This window comes from Nyctibius grandis, chromosome 32 (assembly GCF_013368605.1).
Source record: "Nyctibius grandis isolate bNycGra1 chromosome 32, bNycGra1.pri, whole genome shotgun sequence".
Taxonomy (NCBI): Eukaryota; Metazoa; Chordata; class Aves; order Nyctibiiformes; family Nyctibiidae; genus Nyctibius; species Nyctibius grandis.
In genome coordinates this window covers 3,378,288-3,396,137 of record NC_090689.1, presented here as the reverse complement: position 1 = coordinate 3,396,137, position 17,850 = coordinate 3,378,288, and the positions used below count along the sequence as shown (strand labels likewise).

Here is a 17,850-nt window from a genome sequence, read left to right as displayed (position 1 = left end):
GCTCTGCTCAGAAGCTGTGCAACTCCTCCTTCTCCAGGGCACAGCTCCTCTCCTTGGCAGCAGCTCCCTTGGGAAGAGCCAGTCAATCTGCCTCCTCGCTTTGAGGCACAAAGCAAAGACAGACTTAGGTGCTATTCAACTGTCTCCTCCACTGACTTTCTAGTTCCTGAAATTTGAGCATGTCTTTCCCAATGAAAGCAACTCCCTTTACTGAACCACCAACATGGGATCCCACGGAGAACTGACAGGCCACACGCTCCCCCGGCCACCCTCTGGAAACGCCACGTTCTCTCATTTACTCCTATTTTGAGTTAATTTTCCTGTCACTACAGTGGCAGTGGAGCCAGGAGGAGTCAGCAGCTTGACTTTCAGACCCACAACCTTCCTGTTGACTTCCTTGAACCTGACACCCACCAGCCAGCTAAGAATTCTTAATAAAAGAAAACAAACCAGACTGTAGCTAGAGTGGATTCAATATCCAGAAAGGTGCTACTTCAGCCAAGCTCTCTGGAACGCTATCAGAGGTCATAAAAAGAAGAGGTTTAGGGAGGCTCCTCCCTAGAACTGCTGCTGCTGGTTAGGCTATCGCTCCCCCTCAGACATTTCTACCTACTGAGCTCTACCTAGTGCTACTTAACCCTGCAGTCGTGGCACACTCTACCTCAGCCACCCATTTACTACATTACTACGTATCTGTGGATATGGCAGGAGGAGTGATCCGGATTTAAGTGGCAGGGCATATCTACTCACCCTGTACATGGGAATTACACCTAGTGGACAAACACATGTGTGTCCTGGACATCTGAGACTGGATGAGCCTCAGAGGGGAAGACAGGGTGAGAGGATACTAGGGCAAGGACTGACAGAAATGCAGCTAACGGGACCTTCACCGTGGAAAATGAGTGTGCTCAACTTTATACTTCGCTGTGCAAAGAGGCCAGAGGTGTAATATCTGAGGCAGGAAAACTCCAACACAAACTCAAGTTTTAGCAACAGCCAAACAGAGGAAGGAATATTTAGTTACTGTTCTTTGATGTTATCTCACTTTCTACTCCTGTCAGTCCTGTGTTACGTGCATTTGAAAACAGGAAAGATACTCCCACATTTGACTCGTCATAGTCAAGTTTAGAAAAGAAGAGACAGCTACAAATTTCTGGTAACTTTGTGGTAAAGAATAAGGAAAAAACTAATCAAAATTAGTGCCACTAGGAACTCCACGTTCCCACACCCCAATTTACAGTTGAAAGAAAAATACTGTTTAAATGTTCAGATTGCATTATTTCATTCTTTATAAACTTATTTGGTATTTAAGTGGTATATACTCTTATCACAAGGATACAGCTATAAGATTGATAACAGTTTTCTATCAGAAACCCATGAAATAAGACGTACGTGGCTTCTTCTAAAAACCTCATATGGGAAAGTTTCCTTCCAAAAGGTTGCTCACCTGATTTTTAACCAGAGGTACCAGGTCTTCAGGAATATCACCCAATGGATATGCACGGCCTGCCAAGCAGCAGCTACAGAAAAGGAGGGAAAAGGCATTTTTTAATACCTCCTGACATTAAAGAGATGGAGGAAAACAGTTTATTTTTGAGTTAGTTTTCAGGATGCTCTTAAAACAAGCCAAATACATTTATTTTGTAAATCATGAAAGCAAGCACTGCAGACAGCACTGCTGTTAATATACAAGCCAATGTTCTGCATGAATTTGCATCAGAGGTATGCCATCCCACAGCAGAAAAATAACAGGGGAAACTCTGTATTTCTCACAGAAGCCTTTTCTCCTGCATTTTAGGAAGCAGGAGTAATGCAGAATTTAATGTTCACGCTCTTGAAGAGATGCCAGAAAGAGAAACTCACTAATTAATCACTACTGTGCAATCTGAGAATGACCCCCTGCAATGAGGGGTCAAAATGACAGGCAATACAGTAAGCAGCAACTGAGCACAGCTAGCCCAAAAGGCGTGACAGGAAGGGCTCAAACACAGCTATGGAGCCCTTGTTCAAGGAGCACTGCACCACACACAGGACAAAAAGAACTCTAACCAAATTCTAAAGATAAAAGATATGGTCTTGGCATATCAGCAGTAACCTGAGCTCTAAGTCTGCAACTCTATCCTACCTATCCACTCGCACGATGTGTAACATGAAGCTGTTGTAACTTTAAGTCAGCTGTACTAAGCAGCCATTGCTATTTTATGCAATCTCTCAGACCTTTAAACACACTAAGATTACGGAACTACAGTGAGTTAAACATCTGGTGCCACCACTAGGCAACATCACCCACACCTTCTGAAGGACCTTACCTTATATACACAAGCAGCTTGTTGCCCATTACCACTTGCTCATCTACAAAACAAAAATTATTTGTCACCTTTTATTCACTAGACAACATAGAGAGATGCAATTCTTTTTCCTAGCTGCTAGCAAAACACCTCATCTGACACATATACAGTAAGTAGAGCAGCTTTACACACGATAAATAGTACTAGAGCACTTCTCTGTTCTCCAACACCCTTATACTGGGTATGTATTTCCTTTTTGCACTGACTAGAGATATTCAAAACATCAAATATCAAAACTAGAGACCCTTAAAGGAAAAGAATTCTCTACCTGTGAGAGACTTCCCAGCATTCAGTGGAGGAGCAATGACTTTGAACAGCTTCTGTAAGAAGAAAGAAGGCAGTGCTCAAGCAGCTGGCAAAGCTCAGAGCAAAGAATCTGCATGGTTTTAAAGCAGAGATCAACGGGGCATCTTCCCCACTGAAACTCTGCTTTCCTACCATGCTTTGCAATTAAAAGGCACAGAGGACACCAAGACGTGGCAAAGGATGCTCTTCCCAGCTGATGTTACGACATGTGAAAAAACAGCCTTCAATCAGATCTAACCCTAAGCACAGGCCACACAACAAAAAGCAATGTTCAGTAGTCCCAGCGGTTACAGGCAGAGCACAACTGACCAGCCCCACCTCCTGCTCCTGAACCTTCTGCCACCAGAGATCATGCAAACCTTCAGCCTACCTAGCAGGGTCACCAGAGAGCCTTTAGTTTGGGTATACAGAATGAGGACTCTGAATACTCAGCTCTAGAAAGCAGAAAAAGTTATTTGTACTCGTACAGCTAGTGCTAGGTTTCCAGAAGTCCTTTTTAAAACCATGAACACCTAAAGAGTCTCCTTCCTCACAAAAATCAAATGAGGTTATAACTGCTAAAAATGGGGCAGTTGAAGATTTTCACACTCCCATGGACCCAGCTCTCTGTTTCAGCACTATGGAGAAAATACCAGCAGCGCTTCCATAATGAAACATCCTGATGTTATAGCTACAGGCTTCAAGAGCAATGGGTTTATCAGGCACATCCTCAGGCCCACCACGAGCAGCAGCAGGGCTTCAGCTACAGCATTACACCGAGTCCTGTGCTTACCGCTGACAGATCACACCCACGTGCTCAGAACAAAGCCTGCCTCGACGCAAGGACCATTCCTAGCCTCTTTTCTGAATTCTGTACCCAGGTAAGTTCACCCTTTGTTTCTGTTACTCTTTAATACATATTAATATACTATCGTGTCAGCAGGAAGAACAGGATGAAGGAAAAAAAGCACGAGGTGTTCACAGAACCTCTCACGCCTACACCCCCATCAATCCCATTGTGCAGAAAGTCAATGCTTTCTCAGCACGTCACGCCACACAAGCCAGGCTCACCACCAGCAACAGAGCTGTTAGCAGACAGTTTTGCAATGCAATCCCTTTCAGTCATCATGTTATTCTCTTCTGCTGCTTTTGTTTTATATTTATTTTATTAACATGATTAAATTTCTTGCTCTAACTTTGCAGAGCATCGCTACATCAGCAGGGAAACGTGTTCTAAAGCACAGTAATTCCAAATACTTTTCTCCTCTACTGCATTTAGTCAAATAAACTGCATATATTATTGCTCCCTTGAAATGTAAAAGAACACACTGAATGAGAAGATAATGCATTGGGTTTGAAATGCTGTTTCTCAGAAAAACTGTGTGCTGACCACACCAACAACAGCTGCCTGCACTGAGCACCTTTCCTACCTCCATGGGACTAATGAAGTCATTCATCCCACTGTTGTAGACGTAGATCATGGCATCATAGAGACGGTTTTCCCAGCACAGAAGAACAACCTGCAAGGCAAACAAAGCACAATGTGGATACACAGCTGCTCTTAGCTCACAGTTTTCTCATTCCCCAGTCTCTCGAATACAACCTCTGTCCTTGCATTTGCACCCCCAGCTTCCTCAGCCGTTCCACGCAGGTCAGACCCTCCAGACCCTTCCCCACTTTGGTCGCCCTCCTCTGGACTCACTCCAACACCTCAACATCTTTCTTGCAGTGCGGGGCCCAGAACTGGACACAGGATTCAAGGTGCGGCCTCACCAGTGCCCAGTACAGAGGGACGATCACTTCCCCAGACCGGCTGGCTGCACCATTCCTAATAGAGGCCAGGATGCCATTGGCCTTCTTGGCCACCTGGGCACACTGCTGGCTCATGTTTAGCCGGCTGTCGATCAGCACCCCCAGGTCTTTTTCCGCCAGGCCACTTTCTAACCACTCTTCCCCCAGCCTGTAGCGCTGCAGGGGGTTGTTGTGGCCCAAGTGTAAGACTTGTCACTTGTTATGATGCATTAACCTATCCCAGAACACGAACTGGGGGAGCAAAACATGATTATAGGAGCATGCACATTACTGGATGGACACAGCCACGCTAAATAACTCCCACATTCATTGAATTTGATCCCAGGGACAGAGGGCTAAGTTCTGTCACAAATTAGTGACCAAAAGGCAAAGATGGTTTGGACTATGTTAAGTCTTGTCTGTTGAAAGGTGACGCCTCGTTTTCCACATGCTGTGGAAGTTTGCATCAGTGACATGGGGATATTGTCATTTATTCCGAGGAACTCAGTACAGTACACAGTACAACAGCTCACCTGCTGTATGTCTAAGCTGGTGATATCCATATGCACAATGCAGGCTTCCAAATTTTCCAACCTGTTCTTGTCTTGGAAGTGAAGCAGCAAGTCTTTCATCACTTGAGCTGTGATTCCCATCAGCTTATCACTTAAGATATATGGCTCCAAGCACTCCAGAAAGATGCCTTTAGCTACAGAATTCTCACTCATCTTATCATATATCTGGTTAAATAATAGATCCCTAGGAGGAAAGAAGCGTTTAGTTATCAAATAATCTTATCAAAATCTCCTTACTTATCTACTTTGAGGGCTGCAAATTAAACTCCATTTTCTCTGTATTTCTCAAGCTCAGCAGCTGAAGGCCCTGTTTAGCTCCTATACTGGAGCAGCTACACAGAATAAATCAGCTGTGGATGTTGCAGCAAAAAGCCTGCTGTTAGAGGGGAAATTATGATAACAGGAAAATCTATCAAGGCAGCTTCTTCCTTAAGGGGATGGTGTGGGGGAAACAGTTTGAAGCAAACTTTTCTTCCTCAATACAGCAATGAAAATTTAAGACACTTTTCTTTGAGTCCTGAGTACCCTGACTTTAGGATCAGCTTTTAAGCATTCCTCTAAACTGTGATGTGATATATGATACGACAACAATGTGATACGATTCCTCTAAACCATGTGATATTATAGGAGACAGCGCTCAGGACTACACGGGTTGGTGGTCTGCCTGGGGAGATGGGCTTGCAAACTCAGACTTACGTGCGCTGGAGTAAGAGGCAGTAATCAACTATGACAGGCACCACGTCCTGCAGGAGAAACATAAAAAAGCTGCAGGGACTGGCACAAATCCTGCCAAAGAGCACATCCTGCAGAGCACAAAGTGAAGCCTGGCCAATGCAGAGCAGAATCAATGAGAGAGCTGGATCAGCCAGTAGCTGGCACAGTTACAGGTTCTCCCATATGCTGGCTCATATGGAGAAAACCTCTAGTCACCCTTCTGCAGAGGACAGAGGGCTCACAGGCTCTGCTCTGCTGCCCAGCCATAACAAAGTCCTGATTTCATTAGTGAAGATAACAGAGGTGAGAGTTCACATGAACCACAGCAATATTTTTCAAAATTAGGCAAGTAATTTTTGCAGCAAAGTAAAGTCTGATTATAAAATTCAAAAGATCTATACAAGAGAGTCCACTGGAGCACCATACCTGAAAATGTTGCTCCATAACCTGGATTTTTCCTTGGTCAGGACATTTCTTCAAAATCCGATCAGCATAATGGAGAAGGATTTCAACCATCTGAATTACAATAAACAAGAAAATTCGCTCACATCCTACACCAGAGGCCCTACTCGGTAGCACGTTTAGTAGACTGACTTGGGGGTTGGCAGCACTGTAAATTCTGTTGTCCTGTTTGGGGTATGAGCTGCTGTGGGCAGGAAGGAGAATAGGGAAGAGGCTGCCAAGACACGATGGCCTGACACGGCACAGAAGTGGCCCAGGGGGATACTGAAGGTCTACACTAACTTCAACTGACTGAGGAACCGGGCAGCCAGCCTGGCAGCAAATTTTCAGGCAGATGAACACATCCTGAAGCACAAGTCTCACCTGGGCCATGTTTTTACCCAAAGCTTAAGTTATAGTATCTTAAATAGCAAAACTTATTTACCTGTAAATAAAACATGCATGAAAAATGAAGTACGGCTGAATAATTATTGCAATAATTATGTATTTTAAACACACCCTTGCCAGAAACAGGTTCCTGCAGCAACTGAACAGGATCAGTTGAAGAGTTTATTCCATGTCCATGTACATATGGACCAAAGTTTCCATTCTGAGAGTCAGCAAGTGACATATTGATGGACACTTGCCAACCAAAGGTCAGGAAACTCTGGAGTTACCTACAAAAAAGGTTTCTCTCCACTGTGAGGAGACCAGAGATCTCAAGGCCTGCATGCCAGTGTCACATTTTGCTTTGCTAACACTGCAGATTTTATCCCCACCTTTACCCAAAAGGTATTTCCAAGTCTCTTCTAAAATCCTGCTCTCAACCTTAGCCAGAAAGGCACATGTACACGCTCTAGAGTTAGTTGGATTAACTCCTGGAGGACAGAAGCCATTCCTTCCAGGACCACAGTTAATATCACATCAGCATATGTGAAAACCCAGCTAGGAAGAGGTCAGTGACTCACTCTGTCTGCAATGACTGCTTTCCGCTTGCTTGTGTCCCCAGACAAGCCTAAAAAGAATCATGAAAAAAAAAAAAGCAGCTTTTCTCATCTAAGCTACCAGTAGAAATAGAAATCCCCCAGTTCAGATGTTAACACCACTACCCTTGAGGTGCAGAGGTCAGGATATCTACACACACAATTTTGTGTTCTACTTCTAGCCCACTCTCCTTCTGAAGAGCTTGTTCTCCCCATGTAAAGACTGTTCCAGCATGGGAATGGCAAGAACAGACCTGAGTGTTGTTTTAACATTGGGAGAACAATCAACAGAGGGGCTGTCAAAGACTGTACATGAGGCTAAGTGCTGGAGGATGCTCTGATGCACAAGAAGCTGAATTAAGTGCACTGTAAGAGCAAACGATTCTTAAATGCCAACTAAGACAGTAATTCTTTCAAATACTGAAAACCAATCTGCTTAATATCCATGCATTAAAATGAGACACATGGTCATATACTAGCAATTTCACAGCAGGAGGATCTTATCCTGAGCCCTTGAGTCTCATCTGTCAAAACCATCAGAAGTTAGTTGCTGAAAATTCAGTATGTCCAGTCCTAATGAGACCTTTCAAGCGTCAGTTTCTGGCATAATTAACATGTTTATCCTCACAAGCTAAGTGCTCACAAAGCATCCTCCCTGATAGGGAACATGGTGCCAAAACCCAGCAGTTCTTTCAGTCAGTTGTGTAGTCAGAGGAGACCTGAATGAAAGTGCCTGCTTGGCAGAGCTGACAGAACATCACACTGAAGATGAACTACAGGTCATGCACGACCTTCAGCAATATTTTAGCAGGCAAGTTATTCAACACCTGGATCCAGCTCCTTCATGGCAAAGTGACAACAGGCAGGAGTTTCAATTAAAAAAACAAACCAACCAACCAAACTTACCTACTACAGCCTTTGCTTTACCTTCATAAAAAGACCAAGCTAGAGCCAGGGCATCAGTGAGACGTTCTTGTTTCAGAAGGTGGTCAACTCTCTAAAATAACAAGTAATATTGGACCTTAGTATTACAGAAAAGATGATTCCCTCACGTTTAAGATCAGCATTTCCCAGTAGAGGGTCATGATTCCTGACAGCAAGGAGACAGGAAACCTCAGGAGCTCTCAACACATTGCAGTAAAGGACAGTAACTCAAAAAGATTCTCTCATACGTACATTTTGTGCTGGACAGTTAAAAAAGACTAGTGAACATCAGGCCCTAGTACGTCAAGTCCCTGTGGGCTACATTTTAGGTCAGATGCTTGATGGATAGAGACCCACAGCATCAGCGAGTGTCTGCAATCACAAAATTTTCCACTCCCTATGCCTGCCTCATCACTTAGAGCACAACAAAGAACTCTGCCATGTTTTCAGCATACAGGTGTACTCATCCTACCTTTTACTTCCTTCTGAGCTCACAGTCAACAAGGATTGAAGTAGGTCACAAGTATTTTCTACTTAAGGAATCATCAACACACAAGGCTGAGCACCACTAGGCTTGGTATGCTAGGTCAACATGTGACAGTACTGTTTGAGAGAAGAGAGACTGAGAGTCTCAGACCAGCATTCTGTAGTGCAGCACGAACTAACTCTCAGATTCACACACTAATACCTCACATACTGGATTAAAACTCTCGAGTAAATCCCCTACAACAAAGAGGCCTCCAGCACAACAGAAACCATACAGTAATTTGGAAGGAGGCTGGCTCAGAGCATATAAATTGTGACTGACTGCTGAATTCTAGGAAAACCAGTACATGAAATCATGGGTCAAAGCAAGACTTCTCATTAACAGTTTACTAAACCAAAGTTGGTAGAGAATGGCTGAAGGGAAAACGAGCAAAGGGATCTCTGTAACCAAAAGCAGCAACTGCATCAAAGTTGAATAGAGCTGAACCATTCGTATTTTATTAAAGGTCCTGATACAGTGTCGCATGGAGGAGCTTATAATCATGTGTAACTACAAGAGCCATAAAGCAGGTAAGAGGAAAAACGGTGAAGGTCACTGCTTAAAGGAGAAATATGAGACTGGAAAGAAACAACTACTGAAGTTCCTTGAGAATCAATCAGCCTTGAAGCCCCCTTCTACATACTGATTTGCTCAACTAACCTGGCACAAGCAGAATTTACTAACGAAGTTTGCTGATGACCAACTGTCAACCTGTAATGTGAGAAGCAGACCAGAAAGACAGAAACAACAGGATGACCCCTAAAGCTGGGTAACAGAAGTACGATGCAATCCAATGGCACAAGCAACTGACAGCAGAAATCAGAGTTTGCCTGTGGGGTCTGGTGAATCTCCAGAGTGCCAGAAGCCACTGACATAACGTAGCCGAAGGAACAGCTAAATGAGAGCTGAGGACGTATGAGGAATAACGTATCTTGCAGAGACAGTGAAGAACAGGTGAGATTGTGCATGGCACTTGTAAGACCCTACCCAGAGTAACATGTGCCAAAGTGTTTATCTATATTCAAGAAACCAAGCATAAAGGAGGTGCAGAGAACAGCAACTATGAACAAAGAAAGGAATGGGAAGGTAATCTTACAAGAGGATGATGAAAGAGCTTTGCTTAGCCTTGCAAAACAAAGTCAGAGAGAACATGTAAACACTGAATAAACATACTGCGACATGACGATCCAGAAAGGAAAAACTGCTGTTTAACTCAAGGGAAAAGAACAACACAGGAACAAACAGACATAAATAAATCACTAAGAACTTTACTGTGGAACTTGATAGGGTTTCAGCTGTCAGAGAAACGATGTTAAAAAAAACCTTCTACCAACAGAAACAAGGATCTAAAATCCAGTTAACTTTCTAGATAGTCTTTGATGGATTTTATGATGTAGCTCCTGCAGTAGCTGGAGACAAAATATAGTGAACCAGGTTTCCTTCCACTCCTGCATGCTTATCTGGCAGACAGAAGGCTTACACTTACACAGTCCTCCAAAGTCACACACTGGACTAACTCCACCTTGTTAACAGAAGCTGACACACGGCAAGGCATTATGTCTTGCTTGGGAGAACAAGGTCTCCGTTCAGCCTGCAAGTTTATGGAAGCAGGAGTCCCCCCGTGTCCCGCTGTGGAAAGCGGCGTACCTACAGTGCTGGCTGTGGGTAGCAATCAGGGATCCTGAATGCAGTGCTCAGAACATGCTTCACAAATGCTCCCTCCCTCCTCTCAAGCTGTATTTAAGCAATTCAAACCTATTAAAAGCTGTATAGCTTTCCTCTCAACCTACCTCTCTCCAGCTCCTCAATGTCATGACGTGAACAGACTAAAAAAGGAAAAAAAAGATTATTTATTACTTACAGTTGCTCATGCTGCCTGTGGTATCCCGCAGACCCACCAGAGCGCACTGGTACAGATGAAGCTAAGTAAAGCAACCCTCAAGCTTGGCAAGGCAGGAATACATGGCATGTTTAACAGAAAATGTCCTTTACTCGGCCTTACAACCCATCTGCTCCAAGATACCATCCCTCACTTCTTCCCCTACTTCCATATGCCATCCCATAGCCCACCTCTCTTTGCCTTTTCACAGACAGCCTGCACAGTGGGACAGGAGAAGTGAACTGGATATTCATTTTATCATTCCATGCAATAGTCCAGTTTTCCCTGCTGTTTTATTTTCTTCTGTTTACTCACTAGCACATTTAGGACAAAGAAACTGAAGCTTAGGACAGAGGAGATGTCAGTAAAGTAATGGTAAATCTATCCTAAAGCAGCATCAACCAGGGTACAGTGAAACTATGACAATATCTTTCTTAGCCTGTACCTTGGCTAAAACCAAATTACTGCACGTTTAATCCCACAACATAAGTGCACAAACCTCATCCTTGATTCGTATCTCCACAGAATAAAAAAATTGCCCTCCTCCAGAAGATGAGCTACCATCAACAGCAAATGCCCTGTATTTTTATTAGAAGTTCCCCACATTTACCTTAGTTCCAAGGTAAAAGATCTGACCGCCACAGCTGCTGATGGACTGGTAACAAGCTTTCTCTCCAACCAATGCCTACAGGGGAAAAAAAAAAAGAAATGTAAGTCAAACTGCTTCTTGTTTTTATAAAGTTTCCTAAGAAACATATAAACACTTGAACTTTAGAGACACTTCGTAATTCAGGAATCAAAATGAGGACTGGGAGAGAACACCACAGATTGCTGGGCAGTAGTAAGTAAAAACGCTCTGCTGTCACACTGTCCTGCTTGTGAATGCAGCTTAAAGTGCTACCAAGCTCTGGCTGCCCAGAAAACATGAAGGAATCACAAGGACCCACAAACAGTGCTGTGTGTCTACCCCCAGATGCAAAAAAAATGGTACAGAGGCTCCTTCCTTGCCTCTGCTTCTTCACAAACCTTCCTCAAGAGCAAATGTGTAGGAGAGGCAGATGGAAAGAATCTTGTTGGAGTGAGAGTTGCTACCACAGAAGTTTCAACGCCAGTAAATGGAGTTCAAAAAGGTGTCTATAGGCACAGTTACACTGTGGGAAGTGGGGGATCACATCCAAGCTAGAGATGTTACCACAGTGCCTGGGCAGTGCTTGCTCCCCACTCTGTGCACAGTTACACAGGGTAGAGCTGGTTGTCCTCTACTTCTCTCAGGCTGGCCAGGTAGGGAAGCTGCCTGGATCTCCTCCCACTGCTGAACAGCGTGTCCATGCCAGGGACTGCCACAATAACTCTTCAACCTGCTCAGCGCAGAACCTAAGGCTGAAGTCGCAGATATTCCCTGTATCTTTCTTTAGATGCTGCAGTAGAAGAATGGGGCCCGAGAGTCTTCCTCCACAAACCCAGGCCTCTCTGAAACCAGAATATCCCTTATGGGAGCAGCTGCCTTATCTAAGATTTGCCTTTTAGAGCGTCTGCAGAACTAACACAGGAAAAGTGATCTTTCTGATCCTCTGAGCCATGGGGGAAAAAAGCAAGCTTCCCATCAGGAGTTGTCCTTGACTCAGTTGCTCTGGAATAGGTTGTCTTGCAATTCCTACTGAAATACAAGGAAAGAGACTGCCTGGTTTGTATCCTCAGTACTTCACAGTGGCATTACAGACTTCAGATCTCATCTGCCACTTAGTCTGTGAATTAACTAGGGGTCTTCTCTAGACTCACAACAGCATTAACGGGCAGCACGCACTTGGGCTCACCAGTTTTTCTAGCCACATGTCTCTGGCTTTGATGATAACCACCAGAAGTCCTCACAGGACACCACAGAGTTTCTGGAATGAGTGAAAGGCTCTGAATAATGACATATCCTGTCAAGGAGAGCTCGCACACCACCTCAGTGCCAATCTCCAGCTATGTTCTGTGAGGTTGTGTCTGGCAGTACAGAAGCTACCTTCTTAGCCTAGACTCCACCTTCTGAGTCTTTCTTCCTCCTCACTATGCATCTGCAGCAGAAAGAATGACAGCAATGCTGGCAGTGTGAAGCAGACAAAGCAATGAAAGCCAGATAAGCAGCAGTTATGTAGCTCTAAAGGCTGCAAAGACTCCTCCTAGATCTGGCAAGACTGAAAGCAGCAGCCTGTTCCTTGGGGCTCAAAGGGAACCATGACAGAGAGGTCTTTTTTACGAAACCTTGCCATCCTGCATGGAAGGCACTTCTCCTTGGGCTTCTGGAGCTGAGTCATGACCATATGCTGCGCTTGGAATTGAGGATCCAAACTACAGACCAACGTGAGCCTTCTGCTAGTTGTTCGGGCCAGCAAGCCTCACAGGGCTCTAGCAGAATCGAACAGGAACTGTATTGCCAGCTGTGGAATTTCTGGTGCAGCACTGGGAGGCTTGAATGCAAGGATGCAAGGCCCTCTCCTACACATTCTTGCAAACTGTTTCCAAAATAAACTGATTTTCTACTGAAAGCAATAACTTGTCCCACAACCACGACTCTAAAAAAGCCTCCACAATGCAACAGCAATACAAATACCACATCAAAGCAAGACTGCTGCAGAAGGCACACATGGGTTACAGGAGCTCAGGAGCCACTGCAATTGACACCTACTTCAGGAATAAAACATGTCCAGGCACCACATGGGCCAGGGTCCAAAACAAATAAACAACAAGCATGAAAATCAAAATAAATTAAAGATAAACAAACAAACGAGGAAGAAATAGAAAACAGAATGTTTGAAGTGTTGCAACTTCCACTAGCATGGATGTTTTTGGTTTTTTACTTCAAACAAGAAGTGCAGTGCCTACAAGTGCAGGTACTGTGTTTCATCCTCTCTACCCCTGCATGACAATCTGTGAGAGGAGGGCAGGGAATGCATGCACCGCACAGGCACTGCTATGGCAGAGTATTTGTGGCATACAATTGCCCAAAGCAGAAAAGCCTGTAGGAATCTCTTGAAGAATAAAGTACATCAGGTTTCTTCCTGTACAGAGTATTCCCAAGCCTGGTAACTCAAGAGCAGCTCCCCAAAACAGCAATGTACAAAAGGAAACAAGAACTGTTAGCTGTCCACATCAACACCATGTGTGATTTTTGAGATGCTTCCAAAAGCTTTTTTTTCCAAAGCTCCAGGCTCCCCCACTTCAGGCATAGCTAAAAGAGAGTTAGCAAACACAAGCAGGTCATTTGTGTCTACCAGAGCTTCGCTGACGTTGCCTCCCGTAGCCAGCGATTTGAAGTGGCTGCTGTTGTAGACTAGCTGAACTTCTGAGATCTCTATGGTCTCCAGCTCCTCCTGGGTCTGACGATCTATAACATGCAGCTTCTCCACGCTGTCCAGAAGCACTGCTGTCCGGGAGTTTATCCACTGAAAAAGCAACAAATTGCAGATTTCATCAATGCGTACACAATTAGAGGCCAACTAAAGAGGCTTTAGATACATTCCTGAGTATCAAGACTGGAAGTTGTAGGATGGCCAATAGCTTTGTTACTATACATGGTCGCTTCACACCTGAGCATACCTCCAAAGGTAAAGATAAGGAGGCTGGCTCCTTCTGGAGTATCACCTTTAACACTGAGAAAAAGGAACCTTCTTCACAGAAGCACCTGTAGACAAACAGCAATTCACCTGAGTTCTGGTCCTCTTGGTGCACTATGGATGCTCTAGCACGCTTTCTATCCAAAGCTCTCAAACACATGACTACTACAACTCCTCAAATCCCCTGAGGCAAATACAGCATCAAGAGGCGTTAGAAAGAGAAACAGGACATCTAAGTTTACCTCAAAGCCTGTCATCCATATTCTGTGGCTTCTACTTTTATGTCCAAAACAAATAAAAAGGCTTTTTTTCACTGCTTTTACAGTTATTATCTTTTTAAAACAGCCAAGCATATTTGTTAACAAACTTCAAATTCCAGCTGATGTGGATATCCATCCTGGTATTTCAGCCTTTCATGTTTTATTCTCTGTAATTCTGTAAATGTGTTTTAGAGTTGAGCAATGTTTTTTGTTAAAAGCATCAAACAATTATGGTGCTTTAGCAAGCACTTGTATGTGGTAACACTAGAATTCTACTGAGCCAATTACAGAGAAGTTTGCTTTCTTTTGTAAGAATATAAAAATCTTTCTTGCCAGATTCTCTCTAGCTCTTGAGAACATTTCCTCAAGAAATATTCAAAGCTTCCCAAGAAAGGGCAGCATTGTTGCCTGCACGCTACTAATTTTTTACCCTTTAGCTACTACTTGTTATCTCACTTGTGTCGGTTTTTCACCAAGTCCCACGTTTAAGGATGTTTTCAGTTAGTGAGCTCCAGACAAATACAGCCAGTTCTTACACTAAATTCATAAAACCAATAGCATAGAACTAAGGGCTATTGAGATACATTTACAAGAAAACTAGTTAAAAAAAAAAATAACTATTCTGTAGTATTGAGACTTACAGTAAAGTTGATGAGGTCATAGTGCAGATGAAGCTGCCTCTGCTTAGTGACATGTATTGCACCAGTATCGTCTCTCTTTACCTAAAAGAGAAATCAGACCAGGGTGACTCAAACTCAAAGATTTTCTTCAGCTCAGCCTCTCCGTTCCCAGAGGACACCACACCAACTCCAGGAGCCTGAAGCTCCCCTCAGACACGCACACTCAGCGCACAGTAACAGCTCACACGGTTCTCAGATGGAGTGTGTAACGCCTCACTTGCAAAAGCACTCATGGAAGTGAGGAAAGAGTAGGGGACTGGCTCTGACCAGAGGGCAGGAAAAACACATCCTCTCTGCTGGAGTAATTTTAAATTACAAGAGTTGCATGTCATAAACATACGTGTATGTGTATGGGTACCTGCGAGAGGCTCGTGCTATTGCACGCACAGACATTGCCAACACGACAGGCTCTCCTTCAGCATCAAGCCTTTTCTTTCTCCCCAAGTTTTCCACGAGGAGAAAGAGGATTCAATCCAGACAACACGATGTGTTGGAGCCTGAGCAAAGCTTAAGGTCCAAGATCACAGCAGATCTGGGAAACAAACCTAGCACTCCAAAGCCAAAATGTTACGTTTTCTGAAGCCTGAGTACTGCTCTCATACTGAGATCAGTCATGAAATCATCTTCAACCAACCACACCTGCATGCATAACTTCTGCACATCTAAACAGGACGAGCAGCATGTCCTAAAGTCATGTGCCAGCATGACCCGAAAGCTGCTGTCTCTTAGTGGTTAATACAAGTTTTCCAGACTCATGTTTTAAAGCAAAAAATAAAATGGTATCTTAAATTCATGTAATCTCTCTGAAAACAACCCACATTCTTCTACCCCCAGTAGAAATGAGATAAGCTGCAAATCAACACTTCTGGAGCGTGTAAAGCTCATGCCTCCAGATTCTCTGGCAAGGGCATCACTGCTTGCTGAAGAGTTTGTTTTCCCAAGCTGGCTGCAAGCTGCAGACATCCCCAGCACGCACAGGTATCATACCTTCACTGAGACACAGGCTCAGCCAACTGAGTATATGAATAAGATGTGCCTACCCAAAAAGCAGCATAAAACATCCAGGCTTACCAGGAGAAAATGAACGACGTCTCCTCGACAGAACGCAAGCATGGGGTTCACAGAGCTCTGTACAGCCACGAAGTGCCACGCCAGAAGTGGGACACTAGAAGGGTCCATCTGTTAGACAAAAAGCACCACCAGGATTTAAGGTACGCGAGGCAGAACCTCAGTTCCAGGACACATGCTGCTCATCAGCTGCTACACACTGACTCTGCCAGGTACATGCACAGGCTGTAAAGCAATTTCCTGATCTGCTGGCAGATGAGCAGTAGCTTGTGCTCTTTGGTCCAGCCACATGGTTTAGGGGCAAAGTGGATGGCCAGTGAGAACAAAACGTGTGTCCTGGCTACTTAATGTAGATCCAGTCTCACAGGGATTGATGGACTACGACAAGCTGCAGCTTGCTAGCAGCCTTGTCTCCATTCTCCCAATCTAACACATCCCACATCTTCCCCCAGCTGCTTTTCCAAGAGGAATTATACCAGCGACTAGTGAAGCGAGTAATCAAGAGTTTAGAAGACTGTTTAGTGCTCTAATTCCACTTTGTTTCTGCCCCTGCAATTAAGGGTTCCATTGTATGGTTCTTATGTAAAGCCCCAGTCCAAGGTGACTGTTGCCATAATCAGGTCAACGTCCCATCTGTGGGTGCATGCAGGCTGCAGCAGGGAAAACAAGAAGCTGAGGGGCTCCTGAGTTCCTCCCTTCCTACTTATTGGAGAAATTCAGCATTTTCACATAGGTGCAGCAGAAAGCTGCCCTGTCACCTCCTCTGTGCCCACAACCTGCACACACCAGCCCAACAGATTATCACTGCAGTCCCACAATGCAGAGTTTCCTGCGTGCTGATGAAGTAGCAATACCAAACATCTGGTCCTAATTGCATCCTCTTTGCTCTAGGAACCATTTGTAGCCATAATCTAAAAAGCAAGCATTTGGCTTCGTTACTCACACGACCGTAGGGAAAAGTCATCCACACTTTCAGAGATGGCTTCAGGCCAATAACCAGTATCTTCAAGAAAAACAAAAAGGCAAAATAAAATGTTTGAGTATACACCAGAAAACTTCTCCTTTGTGATTTCTCACACAAAGCCTTCTGCAAGCAGCAAGTTACCTTTGTTAGGGAGGCCATGGCCAGCAGTGAATACTGGGTGATGGGATGGTCTCTCAGCTCAACTTTTGCATGTAATGGTTCAATACAGCAAACTTCTCCCTTTGAGCCACTGAAGAGACATCGAGATTCACACGTTCTCACTCCCATAACCCTCCTGCAAAGAAGGGAAACCAGTTTGGTGACCACCTAGCAAGAAGAGATCAGCCCAACAATCTCATGATATCTCAAGCCTGATCCTTCATAAACATTGTTTTTGAAAAGCCCTTTACACAGCTCTGGGGATGATGCTAGAGTGTCACTGGAAGCAGTCCCACACAGCTGCTCAGATACAGACAGGAATTCCTTAAGATCTTATTTAACAGCAAAGTTTTGTCAACTCCTGGACATGATCAGCCTCCCTAGACTGTCAGGCCCCATCCTTCCTCCTTGTCCCTCTTCCTCTTGAAGAGGCCAAGAAGAAAACGAGCAGTTACTGCAGGGCAGCTCTTGCTAATGAAATAAGGAAAACCAAGAGGCAGCACTTCTATGAACAACTACCAGGAGCCCACAAGGAATGCCAAGACCCTGGACAGTACATTGACACCTTAATAACTTAGGCTAATCTCTGACTGTTACACTGCCAGACAGCACCTTACTTCAGCTGGGAAATTACACTGCAGCCCTGAACGACACCTTCAA

The 17,850-nt window shown here is 44.3% G+C and overlaps 1 protein-coding gene across 2 annotated transcripts in view; it reads right to left on the bottom strand.

The window, feature by feature from the left end:
* Positions 1–17,850, bottom strand: part of VPS8 (VPS8 subunit of CORVET complex) — a 74,429-nt gene that overhangs the window by 41,423 nt on the left and 15,156 nt on the right. The window contains exons 10-25 of one of the 2 annotated variants that reach the window (XM_068421110.1): positions 17,173–17,326; positions 17,011–17,070; positions 16,071–16,178; positions 14,961–15,041; positions 13,718–13,888; positions 11,074–11,148; positions 10,375–10,410; positions 8,041–8,131; positions 7,120–7,166; positions 6,137–6,226; positions 5,693–5,739; positions 4,958–5,180; positions 4,064–4,153; positions 2,617–2,668; positions 2,310–2,352; positions 1,448–1,520 (exon numbers count right to left, since the gene is read on the bottom strand). In XM_068421110.1, the coding sequence (XP_068277211.1) occupies positions 1,448–1,520; positions 2,310–2,352; positions 2,617–2,668; positions 4,064–4,153; positions 4,958–5,180; positions 5,693–5,739; positions 6,137–6,226; positions 7,120–7,166; positions 8,041–8,131; positions 10,375–10,410; positions 11,074–11,148; positions 13,718–13,888; positions 14,961–15,041; positions 16,071–16,178; positions 17,011–17,070; positions 17,173–17,326 (1,441 nt within the window). The remainder of the gene's footprint in view (positions 1–1,447; positions 1,521–2,309; positions 2,353–2,616; positions 2,669–4,063; positions 4,154–4,957; positions 5,181–5,692; positions 5,740–6,136; positions 6,227–7,119; positions 7,167–8,040; positions 8,132–10,374; positions 10,411–11,073; positions 11,149–13,717; positions 13,889–14,960; positions 15,042–16,070; positions 16,179–17,010; positions 17,071–17,172; positions 17,327–17,850) is intronic. The other variant, XM_068421111.1, reaches the window with a different exon arrangement.